This window comes from Phragmites australis, chromosome 5, assembly GCF_958298935.1.
Source record: "Phragmites australis chromosome 5, lpPhrAust1.1, whole genome shotgun sequence".
Classification (NCBI taxonomy): Eukaryota; Viridiplantae; Streptophyta; class Magnoliopsida; order Poales; family Poaceae; genus Phragmites; species Phragmites australis.
In genome coordinates this window covers 3,039,530-3,067,149 of record NC_084925.1, presented here as the reverse complement: position 1 = coordinate 3,067,149, position 27,620 = coordinate 3,039,530, and the positions used below count along the sequence as shown (strand labels likewise).

The 27,620-nt window shown below is 44.7% G+C and overlaps 2 protein-coding genes across 2 annotated transcripts; one reads left to right on the top strand and one right to left on the bottom strand.

Moving 5' to 3' along the window:
* The first annotated feature begins 4,578 nt into the window (after positions 1-4,578).
* On the top strand, positions 4,579-9,133 carry LOC133917323 (uncharacterized). The gene is made up of 5 exons (XM_062361227.1): positions 4,579-4,841; positions 4,909-4,968; positions 5,035-5,154; positions 5,220-5,444; positions 8,919-9,133. Exons 1-5 carry the CDS (start codon positions 4,589-4,591, stop codon positions 9,131-9,133), a joined length of 873 nt encoding a protein of 290 aa, XP_062217211.1. The 5' UTR covers positions 4,579-4,588.
* A 1,486-nt stretch (positions 9,134-10,619) lies between these two features.
* Positions 10,620-12,319, bottom strand: LOC133918418 (uncharacterized). Its single transcript, XM_062362290.1, has one exon. It carries the CDS (start codon positions 12,211-12,213, stop codon positions 10,954-10,956), a length of 1,260 nt encoding a protein of 419 aa, XP_062218274.1. The 5' UTR covers positions 12,214-12,319; the 3' UTR covers positions 10,620-10,953.
* Between the last annotated feature and the right edge of the window lie 15,301 nt (positions 12,320-27,620).

Genomic DNA, 27,620 nt, shown 5'->3' with positions numbered 1-27,620 from the left:
TCAAAATTTGAGTCTATATGCAAAAGTATGCCTATTTTACTGAATGCCACTCCAGATCACCTATCAAATTACAATTTGACAAAAAAAATAGTCATAAATGACGGGTCATAACCGTGACTTAAGATAGTGACCCGTCACTTATGACCTTTGGCAAAAAAAATGTTAAAAGGATAAAATATTTGGTTACTTCAGAACGCACGCTAGGTGAGGAGGTAAGAGGACAACACACGCAAGCAGAGGTCGCAAGTTTTATTCCTACGGAACGCGGAGTTTAAAAATAGTGTAAAAAATAGCATATGACACGTGGTGATGGCCCCTGCGTTGGGATGGCTCGGGTGAAAAAAATATTTTTTAACTTTTTATATGTGACGGGTAACAATTATGATCCATTACTTATGATCTTCATTAGTGACGAGTCAAGTTGTGACTAGTCATCAGTGATGCATTTAGGGTAATAGATGCGAGTCCCATCACCCATGACAGTTATCACCCGTCACTTATGATTTTTTTTTCACGTAGTGAAAGAGAAGACTTTAGGTGTTGGTCTCCCTCGTCGAAATTGATTGATTGTTTTTTTTTTTAATATTTACAAAATTACACTATCGTTTCACCAAATTGCAAGAATAGATTACCATCGTCCGTTCATCAGGCGAGATCAATATCTCGCTCGATGAATAGGTGAGACATTTTTGAACCCAATGATCAAAAGATTAAGAAATATGAAAAATATAGTCAAACCACATCTCGCTCGTCTAACGGGCCAGATCTTACTCTCGCCCAACGGGCGAGCGACATATCCGTGACTGCTAGCTTGTCTTGCGTTTGTATGTGTGTATTTCTTTTTTCATTTAACTTTCGATTTTATCTGAGAGTATATGAGTGGTCCGAAAATTTGAAACATTTTTATAAGTAAATTAGAGCTCAATAGCAACCCATTTGAATTGGTTTGATAAAAAAGCTTAAGCCAATATTTAATTAAAATTCTCAAAAAAAACCTACTTTTATAACTTTGAGCAATTTTTAACGCCTCAAATAAATTCTAAAAATAGAAAAATTCACTAGTATTCTTTTCATGTGATGTACTAATTTATAAAAATATTTTCAACCCTAGATTATTTAGTGAAAAAATGAGTTCATTTGTAATGCTCCATTTATATGTATTTTTATCATTTCATGTGATATTCTTTTAGTGAATTTACCCTAGGTTATTTGATCATCATAAAAAAGATCATCACTACTTTGATCTCGTCCGGTGAAAAAAAAAAGAATGAGGGCATGTGCCTCAATTGGCATAATAATGGCTTGCACAAGCTTTAAGCTGTTGGTAAAATTTTGCCTATGATTCGAACATAGCTTTTGTAGTTAGTGAGACTGCTCTGTATAACAGGAAGGATCTTACCTATTATTTATGTAATTATATTTGTAGTTTATCATGTGTTATATATCTGTCCCAATTATTTTAGTCCAACTACAAGTTAGATATTCAATTCAAATCCTTTCAGTTGTTTTATTGTTATTTTGTTTAGCTTTGTCCTTTTCATTTATTTATGTAAATTATACGTATAAGTTACTCCTATCTTACATTGTAAACTTGTGATTTATGAGGTCATACCAGTTATCTTTTATGATTATACTTTGTAAACTTGTGTGTGTATATGTTAGGTATCTATCTCAATTGTCTATCAGTTTATACCACATTACACCGATGGTCTTTTAGTAAACTTGGCCTAGGTTATTTGGTGTAATTTTTTATGACAATCTTTTAGTGAACTTACCTCTTCATTTTTTGGTATTTGGATGAATTTGTGCATGTTTGAATTCAATTTGAATTAAAAAGAGAATATCACATGAAATGATAAAAATACATATAAATGAAGCATTACAAAGGACCTCACTCTTTCACCAAATAACTTAGGGTTGAAAATATTTTTATAAATTTGCACATCACATTAGAAGAATATTAGTTAAAAAAATTCCTGATTTTTAGTAATTTATTCTAGGCATTAAAAATTACTAGAAGTTATGAAAATAGGTTTCTTTGGAGAATTTTAATTAAATATTGGCTTTGGCTTTTTAGATCAAATCAATTAAAATAGGTTGCTAGTGAGCTCTAGTTTGCTAATAGAAATATTTAAAAAATTTAGACTACTCATATACTTTGAGATAAAATTGAGAGTTAAATAAAAATACACACAAACGCAAGACAAGCTATCATGCACGGACGGGCGAGAGCATGGCCTACCGTATTTTTCATATTTGTTAATAATCTAATCAACAGGGCCTATAAGTTCCCGCTTATTTATCGAGCGAAACCTTGATCTCGTCCGATAAATGGGCGACGGTAGCTTATTCTTGCAATTGGTTGAAACGGTGATGTAATTTTGTAAATATTGAAAACAAAATCGAAATTGATCAAGCAGCCAATAAGCCTGGCCCGGCCTGGGAGGCCCACATAATCCAGCAGGAGTTTTTTTTTATTTTTATATTTTTTCGAGTTTAAATTTAAATAAATAGATTCCCGACGAAAAGATTTGCAAAAGTAGACGTCCACCGCCCTCTCAGAGGGCGGGTACGGGTGCTAACCGCCCCTGAGAGGGCGGTAGGCCTTCCCGCCCGGGCCCCACAGCTAACCGCCCCCTCAGGGGGCAGGTAGAGGTCCTTACCGCCCCCCTGAGAGGGCGGTAAGGGCGCCTCCCGCCCGCCGCCCCACGGCGGCCCCCTGCGCCCTGAGTCTATATAAACCCCAAAAATTGGAGAAAAAACCAGAAAATTCAGAAAAAAAAGAAAAATTGAGAAGAGAGAGGAGAAGAGAGGAGAAGAAAGAGGAGAAGAGAGGAGAGGAGAGGGGAGGAAGAGAGATCGGCGAAGCCCTGCTGCATTTGGGCTGCGGATTTGGAAAAAAATTTCAGGTCAATCTTTTTATCCTTTTTATTGTTGTTAATTAGTGGAGTAGTAGTATATGACATAGATTTTAGATAGTTAGATCTAGGGTTTAGAAAATTGTAAAATTTAGTTAGAAAATTAGTACATTATTTTCAATTTGTTACCTGTAGTATATTATTTGTAGTATATTATTTTCAGTATGTTGTTTGTAGTATATAGTTTATAGTATATTACTTGTACATGCAGACGTATGAGTCAACAGTAGATGATAATTTGCGAACCTAGGGTAGCATTTAAAAACTATTTTATCCGATAATCAGAAATATAGTTTGTTGTCTTAACATGTGTTATGTTTGCGGGTGTTTCCAGGAATGGGAGATAAATTAATTTTTCAGATATATTATGGTGAGGGTGAAATTATGTACGGTCCCAACGGTGTAGATCTCTCTGGATTTCGCCATGTTATGAAGGGGCTTAGTAAGGCTAATGAGAGGACTATTGTGGGGGTGTGCAAATGGCTCATGCGGTTTTTCCAATTGGATCCGCAGCAATATGAGCTGAAGTTGAAAGGTGTTCTGAGCCGTGGTAGTCATGGATACTTTGGTGAGCTTGTTCCCATCGAAGCCACATCAACTTGGAGGCAGTATGTAGATATATGCTGTGAACGTGGCATGCCGCTTGTTTTATTAGCTGCGGCGTACCTGAAAGATCAAAATGAGGTGAACTCTGAAGAAGCAATAGCAGGACCAAGTGAGGCAGTGGAAGATGAGTCAGAGGCGGCTAATGTAGGGTCCGGGGAGGAGGTTGGTGATGTTCCAGACCTGGAGCCGATGGGTGTAGCTGATGAAGGGGAGCACATCCCTAGCATCATTGAAGATATGGATTTGGAGGATGAAGAGTTGGAGGAAGGCCTTGCCGATGGGGATTCTTCTGATGAGGATGGTAATGCTGCAATTCCTGCGGAGTGGCGGGATCAAGAATTTTTGAAGTTGGTGGTTAGCGAGGCTGACCAGACACCGTGGCCATACCATGAGAATGAGGTGTCACAGGGTGCTATGTACCCTACAAAAGAGGCAGTTATTGATGCTGTGAAATTCTGGTCGTTGTCTCTTCGTAGGCAATTCAAGGTTGTTAAATCAAGTAAAAGAGAGTAGGATGTGAAGTGCTTGGTTCCTGAGTGCCCTTGGTGGGTGCACGCATTTAGAGGGAAATGGGCAGACTACTGGCAATGCTCAATAGTTAAGGAACATAATTGTCATATTGAGGAAATAAAGTTCGCCCATCGAAACCTGTCTTCTGCTTTCATTGCAAATGTTATGTACGGAGAGATTGTGGACAACCTAAGGTATGAGCCACGATCAATAATCCGTGCTATTGAGCAAAGGTTCCAGTACACAATAAATTATGCGAAGGCATGGAGGGCGAAATAAAAGGCTATTGAGATTAGGTTCGGTACATATGAAGATTCGTATCACAATCTACCTCGTCAATTAGCCACAATTTGTGCAAGAAATCCAGGCAGCTACTATGATATCAAGCATTACCCCTCTACTGATGTGGAGTACAACAGAAAAAGAGTGTTGCAGCATGCTTTCTTTGCATTCGGTGCAACTATCAAAGCATTTAGATATTGCCGACCCATCATATGCCTAGATATCCGCAGACAGATATCATTTATGATGTAAATAGGGATGCAGCTGCTGCCATGGACCGCGTCTGGCAAGGGCATCACCTAAGTGCGTCGGATGTTGCGAGCTTCATTAGACGGGTTTTCGATAAGACGACGCGCGCCCTGAAACTCACCTCCTGCCGATCTACCACAGATGCAGCAGGGCCACCTCCCAGGACGAGTGGTGCACACGCCGAGTCGTCTCGGCCGTCAGACGTGCACCGACGTTCTTCAGTGTCGGCACCCACACGACCCCTCCTATCACGTCTTGGAGGGTCCGAGCAACATGGTACGAATTATACTTTTGAAAATTATTGATCAATATCCTTTACTTATTGTTATTAAACATTCATTAGGTCCGTCTGCACAAGTCTCGACGCAGCCTCGCAGATTGAGCCCTGTACGTCCACAGTCAGGTACTCCGGGAACCCTTCTTCCTAATTTCTAGTACTTTCAGCAAAATAAGTTAGAACTGTGCTCAGGTTACTTCGGTGACGAGGCCGGTCCGTCTTCGGCGGCCCCACACCCTACCCCCCCCCCCCCCGCAACGTACTACGGCACGTCAGCGTGGCCTTCTTCTGCTGCACCGTCGTACCACGCAGGTACATTTTTTACTACTACTTTCAATACAATATTGTTCATATCTAACGTGATTATTTGTTCACAGGCCCCTCCAGCCAGTACACATGGACGCCTGTCGAGCCTTCACAGTCCTCCTACCCTAGTCAGGAGGATGAGGCTGGCCTCGACACCGCATACGACATCGTCCGTGACTTCTTCGAGGGCACACCTGACTACGACGTCCTTCAGCGGTCCCAGGTTTCCAGTGCACCGCTTCGGACCCAGCCCACGCATGACGAGCCCTCGACACCGGTGGTCCCTACTAGGCCTAGCAGACATGTCGGCCCACCTGACCCCCTCACCTACTCCAGGGGTCACGTGAGGGTTAACCAGCGGCATCGGGACCACGATGGGGCGCACGGACGACGGCAACGAGGGAGGCATGAGTAGCATTTTACATTTTTTGTAACTAACATATGCGTATTCGCTTCGTGATGTGCTCATATGTATTAAGACACGTTCACTTTGTATGGTCGACTTAGCATTTCGTAAATGCATTTCATATTCAGACATGTTCAATGAACAAGTGACCACACCACTAAACTTTAACCATGACTTGACAACACAATGTGACAACACTACCCAGCTTTTTCAAATCAGTAAATGACAAACGGGTACCAATAAACGTGGAATCTCTGACCATGGGCAACGACAAAACTGTCCTATTCTTCAAGATGGAATCCGATGCTCCTCCCGCCAGCTACGCCCATACCCTAATTCCTTTCTTTAAGAGCGAATCCAATGCTCATGCCTCCCCCAACTATAAGTAGCCAAACCTCCTTACGGAGAAGCATCGCTCATTTCTCATATCTCTCAAGTGCAATATCTTCCTCAGCTCCATCGAGCCCACCAAAGAAACATTGGGGGACTACCGTACCTGAAGGTCTCGAACCACCAATGTGCTTCTGTGGTGACCTTTGTAAGCTCCGCGAGTCGCAGGACATCTCATACACCTATGGACTACGCTTCTTCATGTGTGCCAACTACGAGTATGACAAGCCTCGCAATGCAACAACTGGTTATCGACCGGTACGGTAACAGATGTCTGCCTCATCTCTTCCGATTACGCACCCTCTTTTACTAACCGCTCATCTTGTTCCATTTGTTCAGTCCCCTCCACCGCTCTGTGATTTTATTCAGTGGCTCGACAATGAGCAAAATGACTCACAGAAGCTGTGGGTCGACATGAACATGAGGTGGAGAAGGGAAGCGTACGCACGTCGGGAGTACGAGCAACAGCAAGAGGAACTTCGTCTCAAACGGGAGGAAGAAGAGCGCATGAGGAAGGCGGCGCACAACCGTACCGTGGCTCAGGCTCGAGAGGCTGAGAGGGAAAGGAAGCAGAAGAGAGCCCGCCGTGCTAAGGCGGCAGGTCCTGATGCCCTTCGAAAGGGAAAGTATCCTAGATGCACACAGTAGAGAGTACCTAATGTAACCCTAAGGCATGTTATGATTAGGATCGGCGCACTAATAAGGTCTTAGTGCGAACCGTACATGCCACCTTTGTTTCCTCATCGTGTCGTCGCGGTTACAGTGTATTGTAATGTTTTCACCATGTGTTCAATACTATGTTTGTCCTCGTTCGCACCCCATACCCACGTAAAATGCTGCAACTACTAATTACTGATTTTTTCCTCCCGTTATTACATAACCTACTCCAAATTTAATTTCTTAATTTTCTTACACCCCTTTTTTTTCCGTCAATTAAAAAATAATATATTTTTATAGGATAAAATGGAAAAAAATTAATTTTACATGAAAAAATCCCCTAACCGCCCCCTCAGAGGGCGGCAAGAGGGGCTGAGGGGGCGGTTAGGCCTACCGCCCTCTCAGGGGGCGGTTAGCACCCGTACCTGCCCTCTGAGAGGGCTGCAGCCCTCTGAGAGGGCGGTGGGCGTCTACTTTTGTAAATCTTTTCGCTGGGAATCTATTTATTTAAATTTAAACTCAAAAAAATATAAAAATAAAAAAACTCGCAGAATAAGGGCCTGCTTAGGATCCCTGCCCAATCTGCACAGGTGGGGATTTGTGTTACCATCCCCTTTCCTTACGTAATCGATTCAATTAAAAGTCCAATTAAGATATAAATGAGAGTATAAATGCAACGACAGATCAGAATAAAAATAATTGGGTATCCCAAACATATTACTATGCCATAACAAAATGCCTAATACTTTAATTATTAGTCCCACGGATGTCACATGTGTTACTACATATAACAGATCACAAGAAAACAAAAAATTAACTGATGTCTTGTGCACCATGTAGTCGTAATGTGGATCCATCATTGTATAGATGGAGAAGGAGGACTTAGAAAGTTCTGGAAGAGAGAAGGTCAGCCAATACTGGCATACTGGAGGGAAGGCAGAGAAGGAAGACAAGGACAGAAGGAAGGAGGTAGAGAAGCCGCAGGGAGGAGGAAGAACAGGAGGAGCCGTTGGGCGTTTCTGTTGTTCCATGTCCTTTGCTAGTACTGCTCTCCCGTGTGGCTTACTTGGGCCGTGCTAGGGAGACGTGCAACAGTCCAAAGTGCAACCTCATCCATAGACATGGGCCCTGACAATTTTGATGGGATCTCCATCGGGACTTGGGCTTCGAAGTAAACAAGGCCTAACCGGCCCTGAATCCGTCAAAAAATAAATAAATGTGTACCTGGTGTGTTTTTTTAAAGTCCTAAAAGCTCTATCAGCCTACAGGAAACTAGGTGGTATTATGCATGTAAGCAAATTGTACATTTAAATTCTAGCTAAAGAGTACTCAAATCTGGATGATGCAAGTGTAGAATGATTTTGCAATATAGACAGCTACATGAACAATATAGAAATCCGAACGGGCGGGGATTTTGCGATGTGTCGGCTGCTACACGAACCTCGGCTGCCGCAGTTTTGGCATTTGAGGTAATCCATCCAACTAATTACCAGCAGACACACCTCGAAGCCTTTCTCCTCCTTAATTTTTTGGCATAGAAAAAGAGGAGGAAGAAGAGAAGGAGAAAGAAAAGGAGAAAAAGCCTTCTCTCTAGTAGCCCTGATCCGCCACTGGCTCTGTAAACCACTCGCGTCTCATCTTTTGCCAAGTTGACCATCGAATCATCATCACCAACACGCAAGTTCACGGGCAAGGTGCGATCGACCGCCAAAAATCTCTCCACGGATAGCAGCATGAAAAACCGCGCCAAATCAGCACAGGTCTCAATTAGCAGATATGGGGTAGGTAATCGGTGGCTTGGCGCCAAGTTTAAAGTTTGAACAGGAGAGCTTGGGGGTGGCCGGGGGGAGGGGAGTATTCTATGGCAAAGGAGAGGCAGCGCTGTCTCCCGAGCGAGGGGCAGGAATTCGCGGCCGGGGCTAGCGGCAGAGCCAGAGGTGCGTCCCAGCCGTCGGATCGTGGCTGCCCAGCCCATCACATCACACCACGGCTCGCCTGCGCTCCCTGCCCGGCGCGCGCACCGATCAACTACTCCCTCAGCATCCACCAGACGGCCGCAGAGACAGCAGGTAAAGTGGAGGAGCCACCCTGCAGACAGAGGCATGGCCGCGTACTGCAGGTGCCTGCGCCGCAGTAGGACTCCAGGATTCAGCACGGATTCTTTTCTTCGCCGTGGCGTTTTTCTTCTTCTTCTTCCACCCTCAGCATCACCATTACACCACTCTCCAGACTCCAGTTCACTAACCTTCCAGACGGCAGTTTTTTTTTTTTACCGAGAAGGTGTTTCTCAGCTCTTCTATGGTTATCTCGTCGTCAGATGATGGCTCCGACCTCTCCGAGTGGACCGTGGTCAAAAGTTGCCTCAACGACTGCGGTCAAAACTTTACTGCACGACGCACAGGTATCCTGCTCCTGCCACCGCTATATGATGCATTGCTGCGTATTGGTAACCGGGGCTACGTGGTAACTGTATCACTGCCAAAGGTAAACGGTGCGCCTATTCATCGCTGCGAAGACATCTACAGTGAATAGGAGCTCAGCTTCGATCGAGCCAAACAAGCAAAAACACCTCGCAGCTGCTCTGTGCAGCACGCAGAAAGAGCACTCAGGAAAGGCTGGCACGAGTCAAAAGATGCTGCAAAAAGAAATGTTCGAGCAAAAGAGAAATTCAGAGAAGCAGGCTCACGAGCAAAGGGACGAGTTAAATTGATGCGACCACGGATAAGAAAACGATTTAGTGATAAAGAAAGGGCAGGATGTTACGGGGTCGTTTGATAGAGCTCTGATTTTATAGAGTTCTGATTTTATAATGAGAGTAATTCTGTGGTGGAAGTAGGGTAGGAGTGATTCTGTGGTGAAAGTGATTCTGTTTGTAAAATCGTTTGGTATGCTAGTGGTAGAAGTGATTCCTGAGAGGATATTATGTTAAAATCGAGGAGAATCGGTCGGGAATCAGGTGGAAGCTAGTTTTTTCAGCTCCCACCTCGCTATACAAAACGGGAAGTGATTTCTACGCAGAATCACTCCCCGACCAACCCGTTTGGCAGCGCTAGAAGTAATTTCAGAGCGAAATCAGCTCCCAGAGCTCTACCAAACGGAGCCGTAGTATAGTACATTAACTAAATAACTTTTTTTTTTTTAAAAACAAAGTTTTCCAAATCAGGAGGCATCGGACTCAGCAGTGACCGCATAGAAAAAACGGATCCGGATCTCTTAACGTGGATGTCACGATAACTTCATCGCTAACGTGAATCCGGCCTCACGCGTCAGCGACAGAGCGCAACATCAGAAAATCCTCGTCCGAACACAACATGACGTATGAATCGCCGCCCGGTGAGCCTTTCAGAGGCCATGATATTTATTATCTGCCTTTTTTATTATTTCACGCTCATAAGCATCGCTATCCTTTCACCAATCTTTGACAATACTCTTACCGTCGGATATGCTACGTCCTTATCTCCCCGCCTTAGCACTAACCCACCAAGTATCCTCGGTGGCCGCACTAGCCCATCAATCATCCTCCACGGCAGATAGTGCCCCCAACGTGCCCCCAACGTCTTGCCGCTCCACCTCCGCACAGCCGTGCTCCCTCCGAGGACAAGTATGGCGACAAAGAAACCCCAAATCAACCCTCTCCTCTATCCTCCGGTGTTCTTCGCCCGAAGAGACCTGTTTGTTTACTGCCTTTTCCCCTGGTTCTCTACGCGAATGCGGTAATAGATAACAGCACATGGTGCACAGTGCCCGATCAAGGGCACACCACACACATGGAGCTCGCGCAGGCACCTTTGTTCGAAACGGCATCTCCATCAAGTAACCGCAGCAGCACAGCAGTGGCCAATGCAGATGAGGTAGAAAGTAAAACTCAAATCGAACAAAAGTTACTGCCGATGTGCACGGTTAATGTGTGCCTTTAACAGTAGCACATGACACCACGATTAACACCCACAGCTTTTTACTTACACCCAGAACAGGTAATTTGTGCAGTGAATCTGGCACTGCGAGACAAACCAAGACATGCACAAAAGTTTTTCCATTTTTCACTTCGGAGTTGGGAACAGGAGATCAAACGTGCTAGCTAAGAAACATTGACGATCAAATTTGGAAGGGTAGCAAAAACATGGGACAAAATTTACACGAGCAAGATGGACGGGTGTTGATCAATTGCTCAGATAACTATAGCCTCTCGAGGCAAAATCAGCTCACCAAACTATCCTCCCAATTGTTTCTCTTCTAAAGATCCCAAACTAATCACTCTTCACTTCGCAAATTCTTTTTTGTTCTGTTTTCTTTTCGAGACTGAAATACTAGTTAATTTTACCACTAATATTACTAGCTTAGTCAAAACGATGTCAGTTACCATTACCATTGGCAAGATCTCTGCAGCTAACTCCACCGGCTGCCGGGGTAGTTCTCCGGCCGAGCGCCGACCGCGGGCGCGCCGCAGCTGCCTCCTTCGCCGCGGCTTCCTTCTTGTCCTTGAAGAATCCGAACACAGGCCGCGAGCAGACTGGGACGTTGAGCACGACCGGCGTGGCGCGGACACCGGCGGAGTAGGACCGGTCCATGACGCGGGAGCGCGACCTCATGGACGAGTGAACGCTGCCGGCTGGAGAACTGGAGCTGCGCTCCAGGCCCTGGAAAACGATCTTGCCAGAGGCGTTCATGCGCGGGGAGTCCGCGGAGACCACGCTCGGCGGCGGTGGTGGCGTCGAGGGGGGGCGGCGGTGGGCGGGGCTGTGGCCGGCTCGCGCGGGAGCGGAGGCGGCGACGGGCGGGTGCGGCTGGGGCGCCTGGGGTTGTGAACGGACGAGGCGGATGCGGGGCCGTGGGGTGGGGTCGACGGAGTCGAGGGAGTGTCGCGGGAAGTCGTCGTGCTCGTGGCCGGAGGACGAGGACGACGACGACAGGGAGAAGCGGGAGGAGGCGAGGGAGAGGGACGCCTCCGAGTCGGAGCTGTCGCGGAGGAGCGGCGCCACGGAGAGGTCCGACGCAGCGGCGTTGGATGCGCGGCCGCCGTTCCGTTGGAGGAGGAGGAGCTTCAGCGACCTGGCCGCCGAAGAGTTGGACGCTCTCGACGGAGTCGCGGCCGTAGCCGCCGGCGACGGAGATGGAGACGCAGACAGCGACCGGGACGGTTTCTGCGGCGTCTGGACCTTCCTGAGCCGGAGCAGCTCCCGCCAGGTGCTCGAGCACGTCGGCGCCTTGGGGGAGAACACGTACGGGTCGAGAGCCTCCTCGGCCGCCGCAGGGTGCAGTGCCTTCACCCGCTCCGGCATAGGCGGGATCTCAGGCACCAGCGCGGTGTCCCGCCGCTCGCGCTCCGCCTCCGTCGCCTTCGCCGCGGCATGGGGCCGGAGCGGGAGCAGCTTCCCATCGGCGAAAAGCTCGTCGGCGGGGAGCATGGTCGCCGACCCTCCAAGGCTGAATTCGAAGTCGACGAAGTCCTTCGAGATCGCCGGCTCCGCCGACGACGGCGCGGGCTCCTCCACCTCCACCGTGGCGACAGCGTCGCGGCCGCCGAACGAGAGGCGCGGGCCGAGCCAGCCGAACGACATAGCTCCGGCGGCGGTGCCGCCCGCGGGCAAGTTGCTAGCGACGGCGGAGGCCATGGCCGGCGGCGAGGCGCATCCAAGGACGGAAGCAGACAGCGCTAGCGGTGCGGTACACTTGAGTACTGTACTTGGCTGGGGGCGCGAGGCGATAAACGTGAGGGGACACTGCGACAGGAGCAGCCCGGTAAAGGGAAGCGCGTTTATATAAGCAGACACGGTAATTTTTCTGACAAGCGGGCCCGGTCCACTCATACAACCAGTGGCAAGTAGCCACGTGGCTACCTCCGGTTGAAATGGGGGGTTAATCCGGGGTTAATATTTTTGACAGTAGGTATGTAGTGGTTAATGGTACTAGAGGAGACATGCCACTCTATATCTACTTATGCACACATGTAGTTGGATCATTTTCTTCCACTTAATACTTATATATTTATTAATTTATTTATTTATCTCATATTTTTTCACATATTTTATAATATAAATCTCAATATAAATGAATAATCATGATAAATTATATTGCACATATATATCTGAAAATTTCTCTTCAGAATTAGAGAAACAATGCTACACCTTTCTCTCTCTACATCTCTACCTGTCTTTCTGTTTCCAAGATAGATATGTGGCGTGGCTCTTGTCTTGGCTGTTAAACACTGGCAGGCAAGTGATGTGCTTAACAGATGCCAATTCACGCTGACACTGCAGCGTGGCAGTATAACGTTGCAACTTTCCTCATGCCGCGACGAACAAGACCATTGCTATTTTATGTATCTAATCCATCCGGTCATAACACGACGATTGAAGAAAAGTTTGATTAAACTTTTAAAATTTTAACTAATAATAACTTTTTAAATATTTAATTTGAAAATCTTGAAATCATATGTATAGATTTATTTTTAAAAATACTTTAACAATAACACAAATTTAATAAATTTTATAAATAAATTTTAATAAAATAATAGTCAAAACAATATATTAAAGACATTATTTTATTTAAAATAATATGTATTTATAACTGAAAGGGAGTAAGACCATCTTCAACCATATTTCCTTTATTTTGTTCACTTCCTCGTTCTCATTCCCTTTATTTTCTCTCATCTCCAACAGTTTCCTTTCAAAGAGAATCGTGAAGTGAAAGGAGAGATAATCTCGTCCTGGAGGGAATGAGCTTAGAAATTCCTTCGCGACAGGAACCGTGAGGAAAAACTATTGGAGTGCTGAAGGTAACGAAAATTCTTTCACGACATAAGTCTGAGTCGTTAAAAGAAACGGTTAACCTTAGTCTAAGAGCTCATTTGATTGAGGGCTAAACAACAAACTGGCACTGCATACGTACGTAGCTCCGGGGTACATGCACGACACGATTTCGGACGAATCTTTCACGAATCAAATTTAAATTGCAAGCTGCAAATGGTAGAAACATTTCGCTGCAATCTCCTTCACGTGTTGCTAATGCTAAGCATGACCTGAGAGAATTTGACTGAGATCCTCTGTATTGGAGAAGAATTTTGGATCGAGATCTTCTGTACTGGAGAAGCCAATACAGAGAGTCTACAGCCCTGTGCATTAAGTGAACGTGCACCATGGATAAAAACAGAGAGCTCAGATCACTGTAGCTATTGACTTATTACACTATTCACACAATGATTCTATGCATTAATCGCAATTAAGGCAGGGTTTCCGGGTCCGAGAATTTTCGTCCACCCAGCGCTGCAATGCAAGCCTGCGATGCGACGTCGGCAGGCAGGTGTCCAGCTTCAAGTCTCGTCAGTCACCAGACGGTTGGTTGGCCCCCGGCGCAGTTTTCTCGCCATGATGAGTGCCACTGCCGACCCAAAACAGTGCCGACATGGCGCTTAGAGTTGTGATCCTTGAATGAATGCCTCGTTTGGCCAAGTACAGCGACTACAGTTCTTTTCCCTCTCGTCCTCTTCCTCTCTTCTTTTTCCTGTTCATTCAAAAAAATTAAAGGAAGCTTAAGTAGCTGTTAAGTGTGCTCGGGAGGTAGAGGGTTTGAGCCCGCTCCGATCCAGTGGATCCGCTCTTGAGTGACGACGTGACAGTGCCCTCTAGCGCTGGCCCCGATGTTGAGAGCCGTTTCATACTTAGGTCAACATGCGCTCTATTTGGTAGAATCCTACTGATCTAATTTTTTTTTTTATAGAAAGTGATTTTTTGGAAAAGTGCTTTTGTCTTTAAAAATAATTTTCTAACACAAACTCTACTAGGAAAGGAAAGTGACTTTGTAAGAGAAATAAATCAGGGGAACCTAGTTTTTTCAGCTCATAGCATCTAGTTTATTTCAAAAAATTACTCCTACAAAATCACTTTAGAAATCAAAAACTATAAATTGTCATTTGACTGAATTTCTATTGATTTCACTCGATGAACTGATTTGAATGCTTTAACAAACATGCCTATGGACTGCTCCTGTCACTAGCGGGGGTATCCTCCGAGTGAAAAGGCTATTGGAAAGATAATATGTTCTCTACTTTTTTTTTCTCTTTTGCTTATCCTTAGGTCTTGAAGTGGTTGCAAATTCACTTGCTTTATTTATTAATGTATCATCGAAGTGGTTTTCTACTGCAGTAACGGCTATCTTATCTTACCTTTGGCTAAAGAATTTGGGGCAATTGACTGTATGTCATTAAGATTGTCCTAGTTTTATTATTTCTTATGGACAAAGTTTCAATGTATATCATTGAAAAGCCAGATTATACACTTCATACCATCGCCATTGTATAACATCTATTTTTACTCCATTTGGCCATATAAAAAGCTATTGTACCCCTATTTTTAAGCTTATAGATCCTGAAATTTTTATGGTACTGTAGCATGAAAAATGGCTTTCAACTAACCTATAGAAAATGATAACCAACGTGTACCGTAACGTGATTGGGTATTATTTTCACGGCACCAAGTTGTATTTTCCCAACCTATTAAGGTCAATACTGGGCCTATTTTATTTTTGAAGTTGAGCGCAACAAAAAATGATAATCAGCTGAAAGGATAAGTCAAAAAAAGTATTGCATACGTGAGACCGTGACATTATTTCCAGTTCGTAATTTTCACGCTACAGCACCACGGTATTATATTCCCATGCTACAGTGACACAAAAATACATTTTCATGGTACAATATTATTTTTAAAATTTTGTCAAACTGCCTATTATTTTTAAATATCCGTATACAATAATATTATTTAAAAAATCCTTCTGATTTGGTCCGAGGGCAATATGGTCGTTTTGTAGAATGTCTGACATATTAAATCACGGTAATGGCATTCAGTATAAGTTTTAATTCCAGTGGTACATAATGAAAATGAACTTTATCAATGACAAATCGTGAATTAATGTGTTTACCAATGGCATACAATCAAATTATTCAAATAATTTCATTGATCCAAAAAAACAGTTGTGGGGTGGAGCTGTGTGACGCCCCATGTTGACCACACCGAGACCTGAGGGCAAGCGAGTGGGGCCACCCCTTGGCCCCACAATTCACATGACACCCCACCACCAGCTCCCCAGAAAAGAATCCCCTGGCTTTGGCACTTTGAGCAGTGCATTGGGATTGTGTCGAATCCAATGGCTGGTGGTGCCTCGGTGCTGTGTGGCACGTGACAGCCAGCTGTCAGACCCCACTCGACGGGGCACCACATCGCAGCCAGAGTTAACACCGATAGGCCAGGGTCACGAGGCACTGTTGTGCCGAAGTGAGAATGCGGGTTTTACCCTTATGCCCCTGGTGGCGGGAGAGAAATTTATAGGTACGTTACGAAAAGTTGGCTTTGCATACGCCACTCATGTGCTACATGCAAAACTACACTGATACCCTCTTTTTCACCAGAAGCAGCCTTCTTCTTTACTGAATTGCACATCACTTGCTAATTTACTGCAACACCCTTGTTGATAATCAGTGGCGGAGCGTCAAGCAAAACATGACCTGCAGGAGTCAATGGAGAGCTGTGATTTATGGTTGCACCACCGGCAATAAGCAAAGCATCTTCCCTAACCGGACATGTGTGGTGATGCTACTATCCAGAATTGCTTGGTTATGCATTTGATAAGGACATCGCTACCATGGACACGACCACCTCCTCGACCAGTCCGACCACCTCCTTGACCAGTCAGGTCCAAAAGACTCTAATTGTTCCTCGACATGTCAGGCTTCACCTTTGACACTAGGGAACCCAATAAGGCAAGACTACTCTAGAACTCAACAAGGCAAGGCGAGTTGGTCCTGCATGATTTCTTTTGGACCACACCATTTTGGTTGGTTTGCATGTTAAGTTTGAAAACAATTAGAGTCTTTTAGCCTATTGTGAAGCAAACTGCACATGAGCTATTGTTTTTTGTTAGGCCAAGTCCAGCCCATGTAGACTAAGGGTAGGAGTTTTCCTCACTATATGTACCCATTTGTAACCTCCCTTCTAGGGTTTACCATGAATTTGAACCAGCAGCCCCCATTTCTTGTCTCCAAGGTTTGAGTGTGCATTAGCCACCCCTTGGAGATTAAGAGATTTGCTATTTGTAGCTGTTGTTCTTGTGTATTCATTTGGATTTGCAGCTGCAACAACGTCTACTTCCCGTGGTCAAGTAGACAAAGACCAAATTGTGTGGTTGGGCGAATTCATTTGTCAATCACCACAAATCGGTTTTGGTTATTTCGGTGTAGTTTTTGGTTTTTACCATAACACCGATTGTTGATTCCTTCTAGTGCATTCATGCGTAGTTGTCATCCTTGTCAGCAGCTCAGCTCCCCGCCGATCCCTTGCCAATCACCACACTCGCATCTTGCTATCCTCGGCTGTGGTAGCGGCGCTCAGATCCCCCAAAAGTGTAGTCGCCACACAAATCACAACTTGGGAGGTGCAAAAGTCGTTGTGGAACTCCTCAGTGGCGTGACGCCCTCACTCTTCTAGTGCATTCATGTGTAGTTGTCATCCTTGTCAGCAGCTCAGCTCCCCGTCAATCCCTTGCCAATCACCACACTCGCATCTTGCTATCCTCGGCTGTGGTAGCGGTGCTCAGATCCCCCAAAAGTGTAGTCGCCACACAAATCACAACTTGGGAGGTACAAAAGTCGTTGTGGAACTCCTCAGTGGCGTGATGCCCTCACTTCTCGACCATGGGCATTGGCTTGCAGCTTGTTGTTTGCCTTGCCTATCTCTAGTGCAAAGAGAGAGGTTGGTGAGGCTGGGAGATTTTAGGGTAATGGAGTGGATAATTGAGTACTATCGCTCATTGCTCGGGCTCGGGCTCGGGCTTTGGGGCACTCACTGCTTTATTTGGACTAGACTAAATCGATGGGCTCAAGAGAAACTCAGAGATAGTGACATTTTATGAGGATGGATTGTGCATGCCTCTTCATTACCGACTTGTTCAGTTCTTTTGCTAATTCAGTTTTTGCGATGAGGAAACCGACCTCAACACCAAGCACCAAACTATGCTTGTTTCTCTAACCACATCGATCATCGAACTAACCGCTTTTTTCAACAAAACCGGTTCAATTCGTTGTGGTTTTTTAGTTTGGTAAAACTCTGGCGACCCCTAGTCGGAGTGCAGGTTGGTGTCCGCTCCTGTTCACGACACGTCAAAGATGCCACAATCGTCTTATAAAAATAGACGTAATTGTAGGACTTGCTAGGAAACTTGAACTCGATCCATGTTGCAACATAAGCACAAGTGCAGTCTAACAGCAACTATAAATTCCTTGTGGTTTGTGGTACCTCTAGTTAAGCAACCAACAAACAAATACTCGAACTCTATTTCAGGAAGGGTGTATGTGCAAAAGATGCCAAACCAAGAGCGAGGGAAACTTTGCCGCCAAGAGCTTCGCGATGGGGCCCACACGATCGGACGGCGCGGACGGCCACGCAACTACTATCATCCGTCCGTCGTCCCTACTGGCATCGTGCGGCCGCGTCTTAGGGTTCAATCATTTGCACAGCAGGAAAAGACCATGGCACCCTCTCGCGTGTCTGTTTCCCGCAGCGATTGTAGCAGTCAAAACTGTTATATCCGCGGGGCCCAGCGGGGGTGTTCTGGGTAAAAGAAGGTTGCCTGTCGTCAGGAACTTTATCCAGTTATCCAGCGAAGCGAAAGTGAATCTGGGTCGTACGATAAGGACGGACGGGTACAAGCATGTCTCGGATGTGATGAGACATGCATTCCCGTTCCTGTTATTATATACGGGCGTGCATTTACATCCTCATCTCTTCGTGCTTGTCATTTAGCTAATCGGGTAAATACAGGATAATTCTCTCCGTGCTACTTAATGTTAATAAAATTTTAAATTTGTTAATCAAAAGATTATGACCCCTTTCATGCCATTATTTAATTTATATCTATCTCTATGTGACATCGTTGTTATAATGTAGATGACGGTGGTAGCACAGATAGGATGAAAAATACTCTTACATCTGTTATAACGTCAATGACACTTAGAGGATGAAAAAACTCAATTATTGGTATAGAAGGGATCGTGATTTTCAATAGTAAGTGAAGAATTTCATTAACATTCAATAATATATAGGAAATAATCTTGATACGATAAGTCGTCGCAATCTCTGTTTAGTACAGTAATCCGTATCTAATTACTTATGCGTCATGTGGTAAGTGTGGGTAGTAGGAGCAGTAAACCTCAGCTTGGTGAAGGGCGATTACCGACTAGCATGATTACCAGCAGTAAAAAAACAGTGCTGCTGTGATGCGACTACATTTTCTAATGATTTTTCAGCCGATGCTAATGTGTGATACTTACGACGACACAGTAGAGAGTAGAGCAGTGAGTGCAAGCCACAGGAGACGCTGTCTTTTCCGTTTGTGAGAGACGACAAGCGGCGGCGGATCCAAGGGAGTGGAGAGGGGGCTTACCCAGAGCCCCACTGACCCCTTTCAATATTTTAGTATAGAAGATGAAGAAGAGAAAAAAAAATAAGGGAAGAAAAAGAGGAAGAAGAGAAAAAAAAATAAAGAAGGGAAGAAAAAGAGAAGGAAAAAAAAAGAGAAAGTCTCATATTTCATAGCCCTGATTCGCTCCTAAGGAGGATCAAGGGACATGGAGGGTTAAGTACCTTACCTAAGAGTACTTAAGAGCTCTCAAGCTTCCTCTTCAATTTTTAGGTACAGAAGCAAAAGATGGAAAGAAAAGGACGAGGTCGAGGAAGAAGAGCCCGTGCTTTCTAGCATGATCCGCTACTGACCACGAGCGACCGGGGCAGGAGTGGCGCCATAGCAGTGCCATGATGCGCCCGTCGCGTCTGAGGTGGGGGCCGGTCGATCAGAGGCGGGGCAGTGAGGTTGGGCCCGGTCGATCAGGGTGGCTGCTGCTGCTGCTGCTGCTGCTGCTAGGGTCAGTCAAGCTCAAGCACTGGAGCCCAAGGATGGTGTGGTCGCACGCCGCGCCATCACTCGCCCCCATCACCTGCCGCTGGCAGCTCGCAGGCTGCATGCCGCAGGGTTGCACGCAGCCCGGCCCGCACTCGGTCCCGTCGGCGCACGACGCCACGCGCCATCGGGTTCGTTGCCCGGCCCGCGTGCGCCGGGACAAGGGGCCATGCGCCGCGTCCGTTCCCGCCGTGGCCGGTCCGCCGTGGCCGCACCCGGCAGCAGGTCGCAATGGCGCTCTCGTACGTACCGCAGCCGCGTCACGACGCCTTGTGCTTGTGCCCCCGCCGCTCCCGCTTTGTCCACATCCACCTTTCCTTTCCTTTCTTCATTCTCTGTACTCCTCCACGGTAACAGCTCCCATCTTTTCCGTTCTCTTTGCCGCATGTGCTGTCTCCCCTTCGTTTGCTACTACTCAGAGGTATTCGAGGCCATGAGCCGATGGACGGCTACTGTAATCAGCTGCGTGCAGCCATGTATCCTTACTGCACTCAATTCGACAAGATCGATCCCGGTCGTTACGCCGCAACAAAGTACGCAGCACTAGCCTTTTCGCAGCCTACGCCCCTAGCTAGCTTACCCTAGGGTAGCATCTATCCAACTGCCGGGTGCATCTATGCCGACGGGACGGCGAATATTTTTGTGCTCACATCCATGTGAGGTTGTGCGATCGGTGCCTGCACCCCGGCCGGTGGACCTGCTGCCTCTGCGTCTGACGGCCTCGCTCTGAAAAGGTGCAGCCAGGCTTTCCACCCAGCCGCATTTTCGCAAGTTTTATCCCGTTCTCCGTCTGCCGGCTAGCCTCTGTTTCACTCAACGATGCAAACCTGTGGGTAGGGTTCTCTCTCCTTCCTACTCCATCTTTACATCCTCTTTCTTTTTTTCTCCTCCTTTCTCCTCCTTTCTTCCCTAATCTTTAATGGAGTTCAAAAATTACATCCTCTTTCTTTTTTTTCTCCTCCTTTCTCCTCCTTCTTTCCTAATCTTTAATGGAGTTCAAAAATCCACCCCTGGACGCAAAGCAAAGCAGGACTGCAGGACTGCGGTGTTACCAGTACGTGGTAGGCATGTCAGTTCCAAGATATGTTTTCAAATGCAGATCGAGCTTAATTTTGACTGCTGATGCAGAACAGGCTCGTCCATTTTATAACTGCACCGACAGGTGCTCCATGGATCTTACTGAGCTGGATTCAATCTGATTTGCAACAGGCATGCTAGGATGCTCGATCATTAATTTTCCTTTTCAATTTGGATTCAACAGTGGGCTAAAATCTACTAGGTGTGTAGACTACTACTAGTAGTAATTACCACTGCACCCATCCATGCATGTGACAACACTTACGAGCAGTGGGTGAAACAGTGCCCGTTCATTTGTCGAGTTGTTGTTGCGCCCTTTCATCACTGCAAAGCTACTACCACTACGTGTCGCTGTAAAAATGTTTCATAAGCGCAACATCCCCCTGCTTGATGATGTACATTTGTTCACTACAATTCCTAATCTTCATGCGCCAAAAAAACGACTGGTGTCGCTCAGCGTATTTTCTAACGTTGCACGTCGAAATGTACCCGTCCAGCGTACTGCTTGTTGGCCAGGCATAAAAGGTCGACACCCGATTAGTACTGCAATATTTCTTCGATAATTGGACTCATAATCCAGACCCTCATAAATTGAATTAGCATGATTTCTAGAACTTAGCCTGATTCTTTTAGAAGACGTATCTTGAGTTCTTTACCAGCTGCTTTGTTAGGACTGTTAGAGCGTCTTTTTACATTGTTTACCATCAGGCCGTTGTCGACACAATCAACTGAATTGAAAGTGTTCTAACATGTGCTACTTGTTCGAGTAGTAGATCTTGCCGATGTTGAGGCTTCTGGCCGTTGTTGTGCATTGGTAACAATCCTAATAATGTTTTCCAACCACCACACCCCTTCTGGAATATCTAATCATCCCTGAAGTGGATTGGAGAGTAGAGTCCTCATGCTTTGTATGTATTGAGGTGTAGCAGAGGCAAAATGTTCATCGTTGCCTTGTCGTCATAATGAACATAATATTAAACGACGAGATGACTTTTGTTGATTCATGAGAGAGTTGATCTCCGTTGCAATCATGAGCCAAAGAGGAGAGTTTTGATTGACTCAAAACCCTTCGTGGAGCATCATCGTCTCTTTTGTGATAGGGCTTTTATGCTCAGGGCTAGCATTTGCCCGATCCTCTGGAGGATCAACAAAGATCGTATTGACATCTTAATCCTTTGTGTCATCTCTGTCTGTAGATACATAACATATTAAGAAGTGAGGTTCATCCTTCGAAATCTCCTTCTCTATATCGGTGACTACTCGATAGTGAGAGCTACTAGAATTTGAGGGCACAGTTGTGGTCATGTCTTCCAACTCAGAAGCCATTTGATTATGCACATAATCATTTTGACCAGCAAACCCTAAGGATTGTCAATCAAAAATCACCATCGAAGATTGAAGAACCTCCACCAACTTGTCAGGCTTCGCGTAGATGTAGGGTCCGAAGTTGTCATAGAACTTGACATCGGAGTAGCTCGTTGTCAGAGACTTGATACGCTTAGTTGATGAAGACATTTATTGTCATATTCCCACGGACGGCACCAATTGTTGAGATTGATAAAGTTGATTATGCAAATATTTGTATCAATTAGGGACACCTGGTTATTAACTGTGCGTATCGAATAAGAGGACATAAGATTTATACAGGTTTAGGTATCCTTTAAGATAATAATCCTACATTATATTTCGCCTTGACTAATCTTAGAAAAAGTCAATTACAATAGGGGTATGTCTACATCTATTATTAAGGAACTCGATGAATACTCTCATGTTCTAAATCATGAAGCCCTTGTTGGATGAATATCATCGTGGTATGACTCTATTGTTGATCTCAATGGGTTATCTCTGCTCCTATCCAATTATACTTATTCTATATTGCTTGTCTGTGTGGGGAACCATCCAAACAGTATTCTAATTAATTATTAAGTTGATCATTTTCTTAATCATGATTTCAAGAATTAATCAGAATACTGCTCTAGTAGTCTTGGCACATGTTTTGTGCCCAAGATCGAAACACGTGTCTTTCTAATATGGAACATCACAATAAAGTTTAAAAAAGAGCGAGTAATTAACATTATATTATAAGTTTTCAAGCATGCACCAAGTTAATATAGTTTACAATAAAAGAGAGCTAGGAGGAGACTGAAATCTGCTCAACTCCTAACCAACAAAAGAAACTACGCAGCGAAAACAAAAGCTAAAGATAACAAAAGATGAGTGGAGTCATATGCTCTTAGGCTTTACCCCGAACACGCGACCTCCAAGAGTAGGATGCACTACTCATTCCCGCTACTCGCATCGGCGGGCGTGAAGTAGTCAAAAACTAACTCCTCATCACCTGCAAAACCTGTAGAGCAGCTGAGTACGAAGGTACTCGCAAGACTTAATCCATAATAGACACTTATAAATAGTCTGACTCTAAGGATTATGCATTAGGATGTTAACAAGAATACGGTCACATGGTTAAGTAAATTTATATGCGAAAGCAAATTTGACATAAACATGCGTGAGCATCTATACTTGACCAAAGTAACAAACTAGCCCACAAATATCAACTGAACATAATGTAAAAGGAACCATAGTAGTAACATCTATAATAAACCATCTCAATATCTCAACATACCAAACCACATTTGTAACTCTACGATTACTGTAAATGGACAAAAGCATGCTTGTGACCGAGAACGCAGCATTTCAAAATGTTTTACACCCTACAGGGGTATTCCTTTTACCTATACGACTTGAGGATCATACAGCTTGCATGACCACACAGGTCCACACAAGGGGATACTCATATCAACCTTTTCTAATAAGCCTCGACCGTTTGATCATGCGTTGATAGATGCGGGAGTCATCCAGAACTACTCCCGGAGCGAACTAGATACTCCAACCGGTCTCCTACCCGACACCATCGATCCGCACACAAAAAATCCATAGCTACAAAGGTAATCGGTTTATCATTCCCATATACGACATGGAGTAAGCACGGAAAGTGTTAAAACCAACTGCAACAACGATTGGTGCTTAAACGATGCAAGCGGTCTACGACGTCTGGGTCCCTCTCCCGACCTACCTAGGAGAACTCTACATCCGAGCAGAATAAACACCCCTAACACTGACTACATCTTGCATCATCCACTCCACTCATCCAACCGATACCATCAACCCATCATTATAATCATTGTACAAGTAATTAAAGCCTATACTCGTGAATGATGAAATATTTCACGCTCGACTTCTATCGAGGACCTGAACACTTGCTAAGCATCATAAATAATATTTTAAGTTAGACAACATCATAATTATACCCCGGCTACAAGGATTGAGGTCATCAATACAAGATAGAGAGAAATGCAACAAATAGGTGTTACCCGAGTTTTCGACATCGACTAACTAAACATGCATAACATACTTAGAGCATAATTTATCAATTTAGCCATCATATAATCCAAAGTATAAGGTACAACATGTTTAGATGCTTGACTTTCTGCTCAGGTGTTTACCTTATGCTACCCGCGCAACACTCGCAAAACTCGGAAAAAGGGAGGGAGCTCCTTTCTTGGCCGGTTGAGGAGAGAGGGAGCATGGGAGTGCAGTGAGGGAGAGAGAGGGGGAGCAGGTCGGGTTGCCTAAGTGAAGGGAGAGGTGGTGGGGCTAGCCAGGTGGACCCATATGTTAGAGAAAAGGATCTATTTTAACTGTGAATTGCATTCCTTTCTCTTCCAAAATTCTTTCTCTCGCCCATTGACTTTAAACGAATTACACTACTATTCCAAAATAAATTGCCTAAAATAATCATGACGCTAATAATATTTAATCATGCAATTATGAATTTAGGATGTGATAGTTCTGCTTCTTACTTAGAATTCGATTATCTGAGCTAGGTTCCTATCTTGTGTGAACTGTCCTTTATGTATCTTCTCCCTCCTTATATACTTAGGGCAAAAAAGTCTAGACTATACTCGAAAACTTCGAGTATAACTTTTTTAGATTGTATTTCCTTACTAATCTGGGATTAGTTTCCGTGTAAAATACAACGATCCATATGAAATATTGACACATACTTTATTCATCCTATGACAGTAGTAAAATCTACCATATTAGGTTGATAGCATGTGTACAGTAGATACTTGTTATTAGGGTATACCATATTTTTCTACTAAATATATATAATTATTAATTATTTATTTATCGTCACCTATAGTGCACTCTTACATCGTAAACTTAGGGGTTTCGCCGGCTAGATGTAGGATGCTTAACGACCTTTAACCAGTATAAATCACATGTCTTCATTCGATCGACTCTCGGACGTGAGGCATGTCAAACGGCCAACCATCCTCCGCTTGCGTTCATGTCGTGTCTGGTCTTTAGTCTCGGTCAAGTGAACGCTCCTGCTTACTTGTGTTCACTTAAAAAACAACCTCTAAGGACTATAATCCAGCGCAAGAGGTCGTAGTTTCGGTGCGGATGAGAAGCAAATTTCTACTTGAATCTAAGAATTTAGCAAGAATATAAGAATTCGTTTTAATCGGTCAGGCAGCTAATACTAAACAAAAGTCATGCAAAGAATGATCCTTCAATGTTGAAAACGGCCCGTGGCGAAAGACGAAAGTTCAGGTTAGTTAAAAGGTGAACTTTTTCCAAAGTTTTAAATTAAATTTCTCCCCTCTAAGACCGAGGTCCTGTTCGGCGAGGTCGGTAATCTATTTCGGACTAAGCCCCCACCTGCGCAGTGTAAGCAGTAGTACGTAGCACACTGTTGGACTGTTCGTGTGCCACACCGCCATTGATCGAGCTCGCAGCCATGCACAGTGGCTGGCTTCTTTGGTTTCTCAAGGCATGGCAGCTAGCTCCATAAAGAACGGTAGTGCCGTCGTGGTGAGCATGGGCGAACTAATAAAGCTCGATCGGATAGGTACTCCAAATCCGACATGGAGATGTTCCTAGCTGCTCTACTAGCTAGCACAAGGGTTGCAGCACCAATACCATTGTGGACATGCTGCTTGATCCTATAGCTGCAGGGCCTATAGGCGGCTATATATACTAGCCACCAGGCGGCGTCATTACTTTACTTGGGGCCGGCAGGTCGGCAGGGCTGGTTTGGTCGCTCGTCCGGTTGGTATCTAGTAAAGCTAGGCGCGTTTGTGCCTTGCCATGTCGCGTTTCAGCTGGACAAAGCACCGCACGATGCGATGCGATGCGATGCGAGTCGCGAGTTCGCATCGCGAGTCACTCCAGCAGCTGGTGTGTGTGACACGCGTAGACGCGTAGTAGCCGGCCCTTTCTACCTCGTGCTCGTCCAGGCTTCCTGGTTCAGGCTGCCGTTCGCCCATGCCAGCTGCTCGGCCGCGTCCCTTCTACGCAACGCAACGACGGGCTCTGCGCTCGCCGGATCCGGGCCGTCTCAAGTCCTAATGAATCCACATCGGCCCATTCGGCAGAGAGGCTTCCTATCCACATCGGTCAGCCCATGAAGCCGATAGAGATAGGGTTTTCCTTTCCTTTTCCTTTCTTTTCCTATTATAGGTACTGAGCTGCATGCATCAATCAATTTACCTAAAAATCTAAGTTAATAGGAAAAGATGAGCGACATAAAAATAGGAGTTAGCTACAATTTTTTGTTTAATTGCGCAACTCAGGCATCTGGCCCTGGTACTATTTTGATCAGCATACACCAACCAATTCACTCAAAAGTCTAAATTGATGGGGAAAAAAATGTTAATTCACTTATACTTCAACATTCCTCACGTGGAGTCTCCCTCGAGCCTTAGACGTGAAAATAGTTGTTGACTATAATTTTTTTTAATTGCGTCCACCAAGATTCAAAGATTCAAACTCGAGACTTCTGGTCTTAGAAACATATTAAGCTGCGTGCACTGACCAGTTCACCTAAAAACTTAAGCTGATGGAGAAAAGTGGCCAATTCATCTGTACTTCAACACCAGGAATACTTTTATACTTGTGATTTATGTTCATATTTTTCTTTTGTTTTCATAGACACTCAACAATTCGAAAGAATTAATTCAACAACTTGAGAAACCTCATTCAACAATTATGAAGACCAATTTCAACATTTTAAAAAGGCTTGGTCAATAGTTTCTAAGAACCTATTTCAACATTTTGTGTGATTTGTTTCAACATCTTGCGAAACATGTTCAACAATTTGTATGCGTGCGTTGTTGAAATGTGTATTTGAATGGTTGAAATAGTAAATTCAAATTGTTAATTTTTTTAAAAATATTTTTGAATCGTTGAAGTAGTACATTTAAATTATTTTTTTTTTTCAAAACAGTAATGATTCCTACCAGATATAGTTTTGTTGTATTAATTGAGAGAAACACCACGGTTCAAACGGTTTTCAAAATGGACTCTTAATTTAAGAGAAAAAATGCATTTAATAAAGTTTGAAAATATACCAAACTCAACCTACCACCCCCACCCGCCAGCCAACCAGAGTCCGCCATGTCGCTGATCGACGTGAACGCCGGGCTCGGTCGACCGGTACATGTACATAGGAACCAGCTCGATCCTTTGCTCTGAATCGCACGTAACACGACCGGACCTTTCTACGAATCATGCACTTCGGAATTTCGCCAAATCCTTCCATCTCTCTCTCTCTCTCTCTCTCTCTCTCTCTCTCTCTCTCTCTCTCTCTCTCTCTCTCTCTCTCTCTCTCTCTCTCTCTCTCTCTCTCTCTCTCTCTCTCCATGTGAATTCCTCTTTTGCAAAAGCCGACCGGCCCCTTGTTCATTCTTTTCTTTAACAGCTTTAGTACGTTGCATATAGACACCACGCACCCAGATGGATTCTTAATTTCTACCGATCGAAATGCTGATGCCTGCTTTCTTCATCTTTCAGGTTTCACGCCATACTAATACTTTTGATTAGGGGTGCCGCTCCATGTTTCTGTGTCTGTGTTCCTTGTGGACCTAACAAAAATCAAAAGCACCTAATAGGTAGCAAAACATACAACCTCTCGATCGAGTGATAAATACAAAGA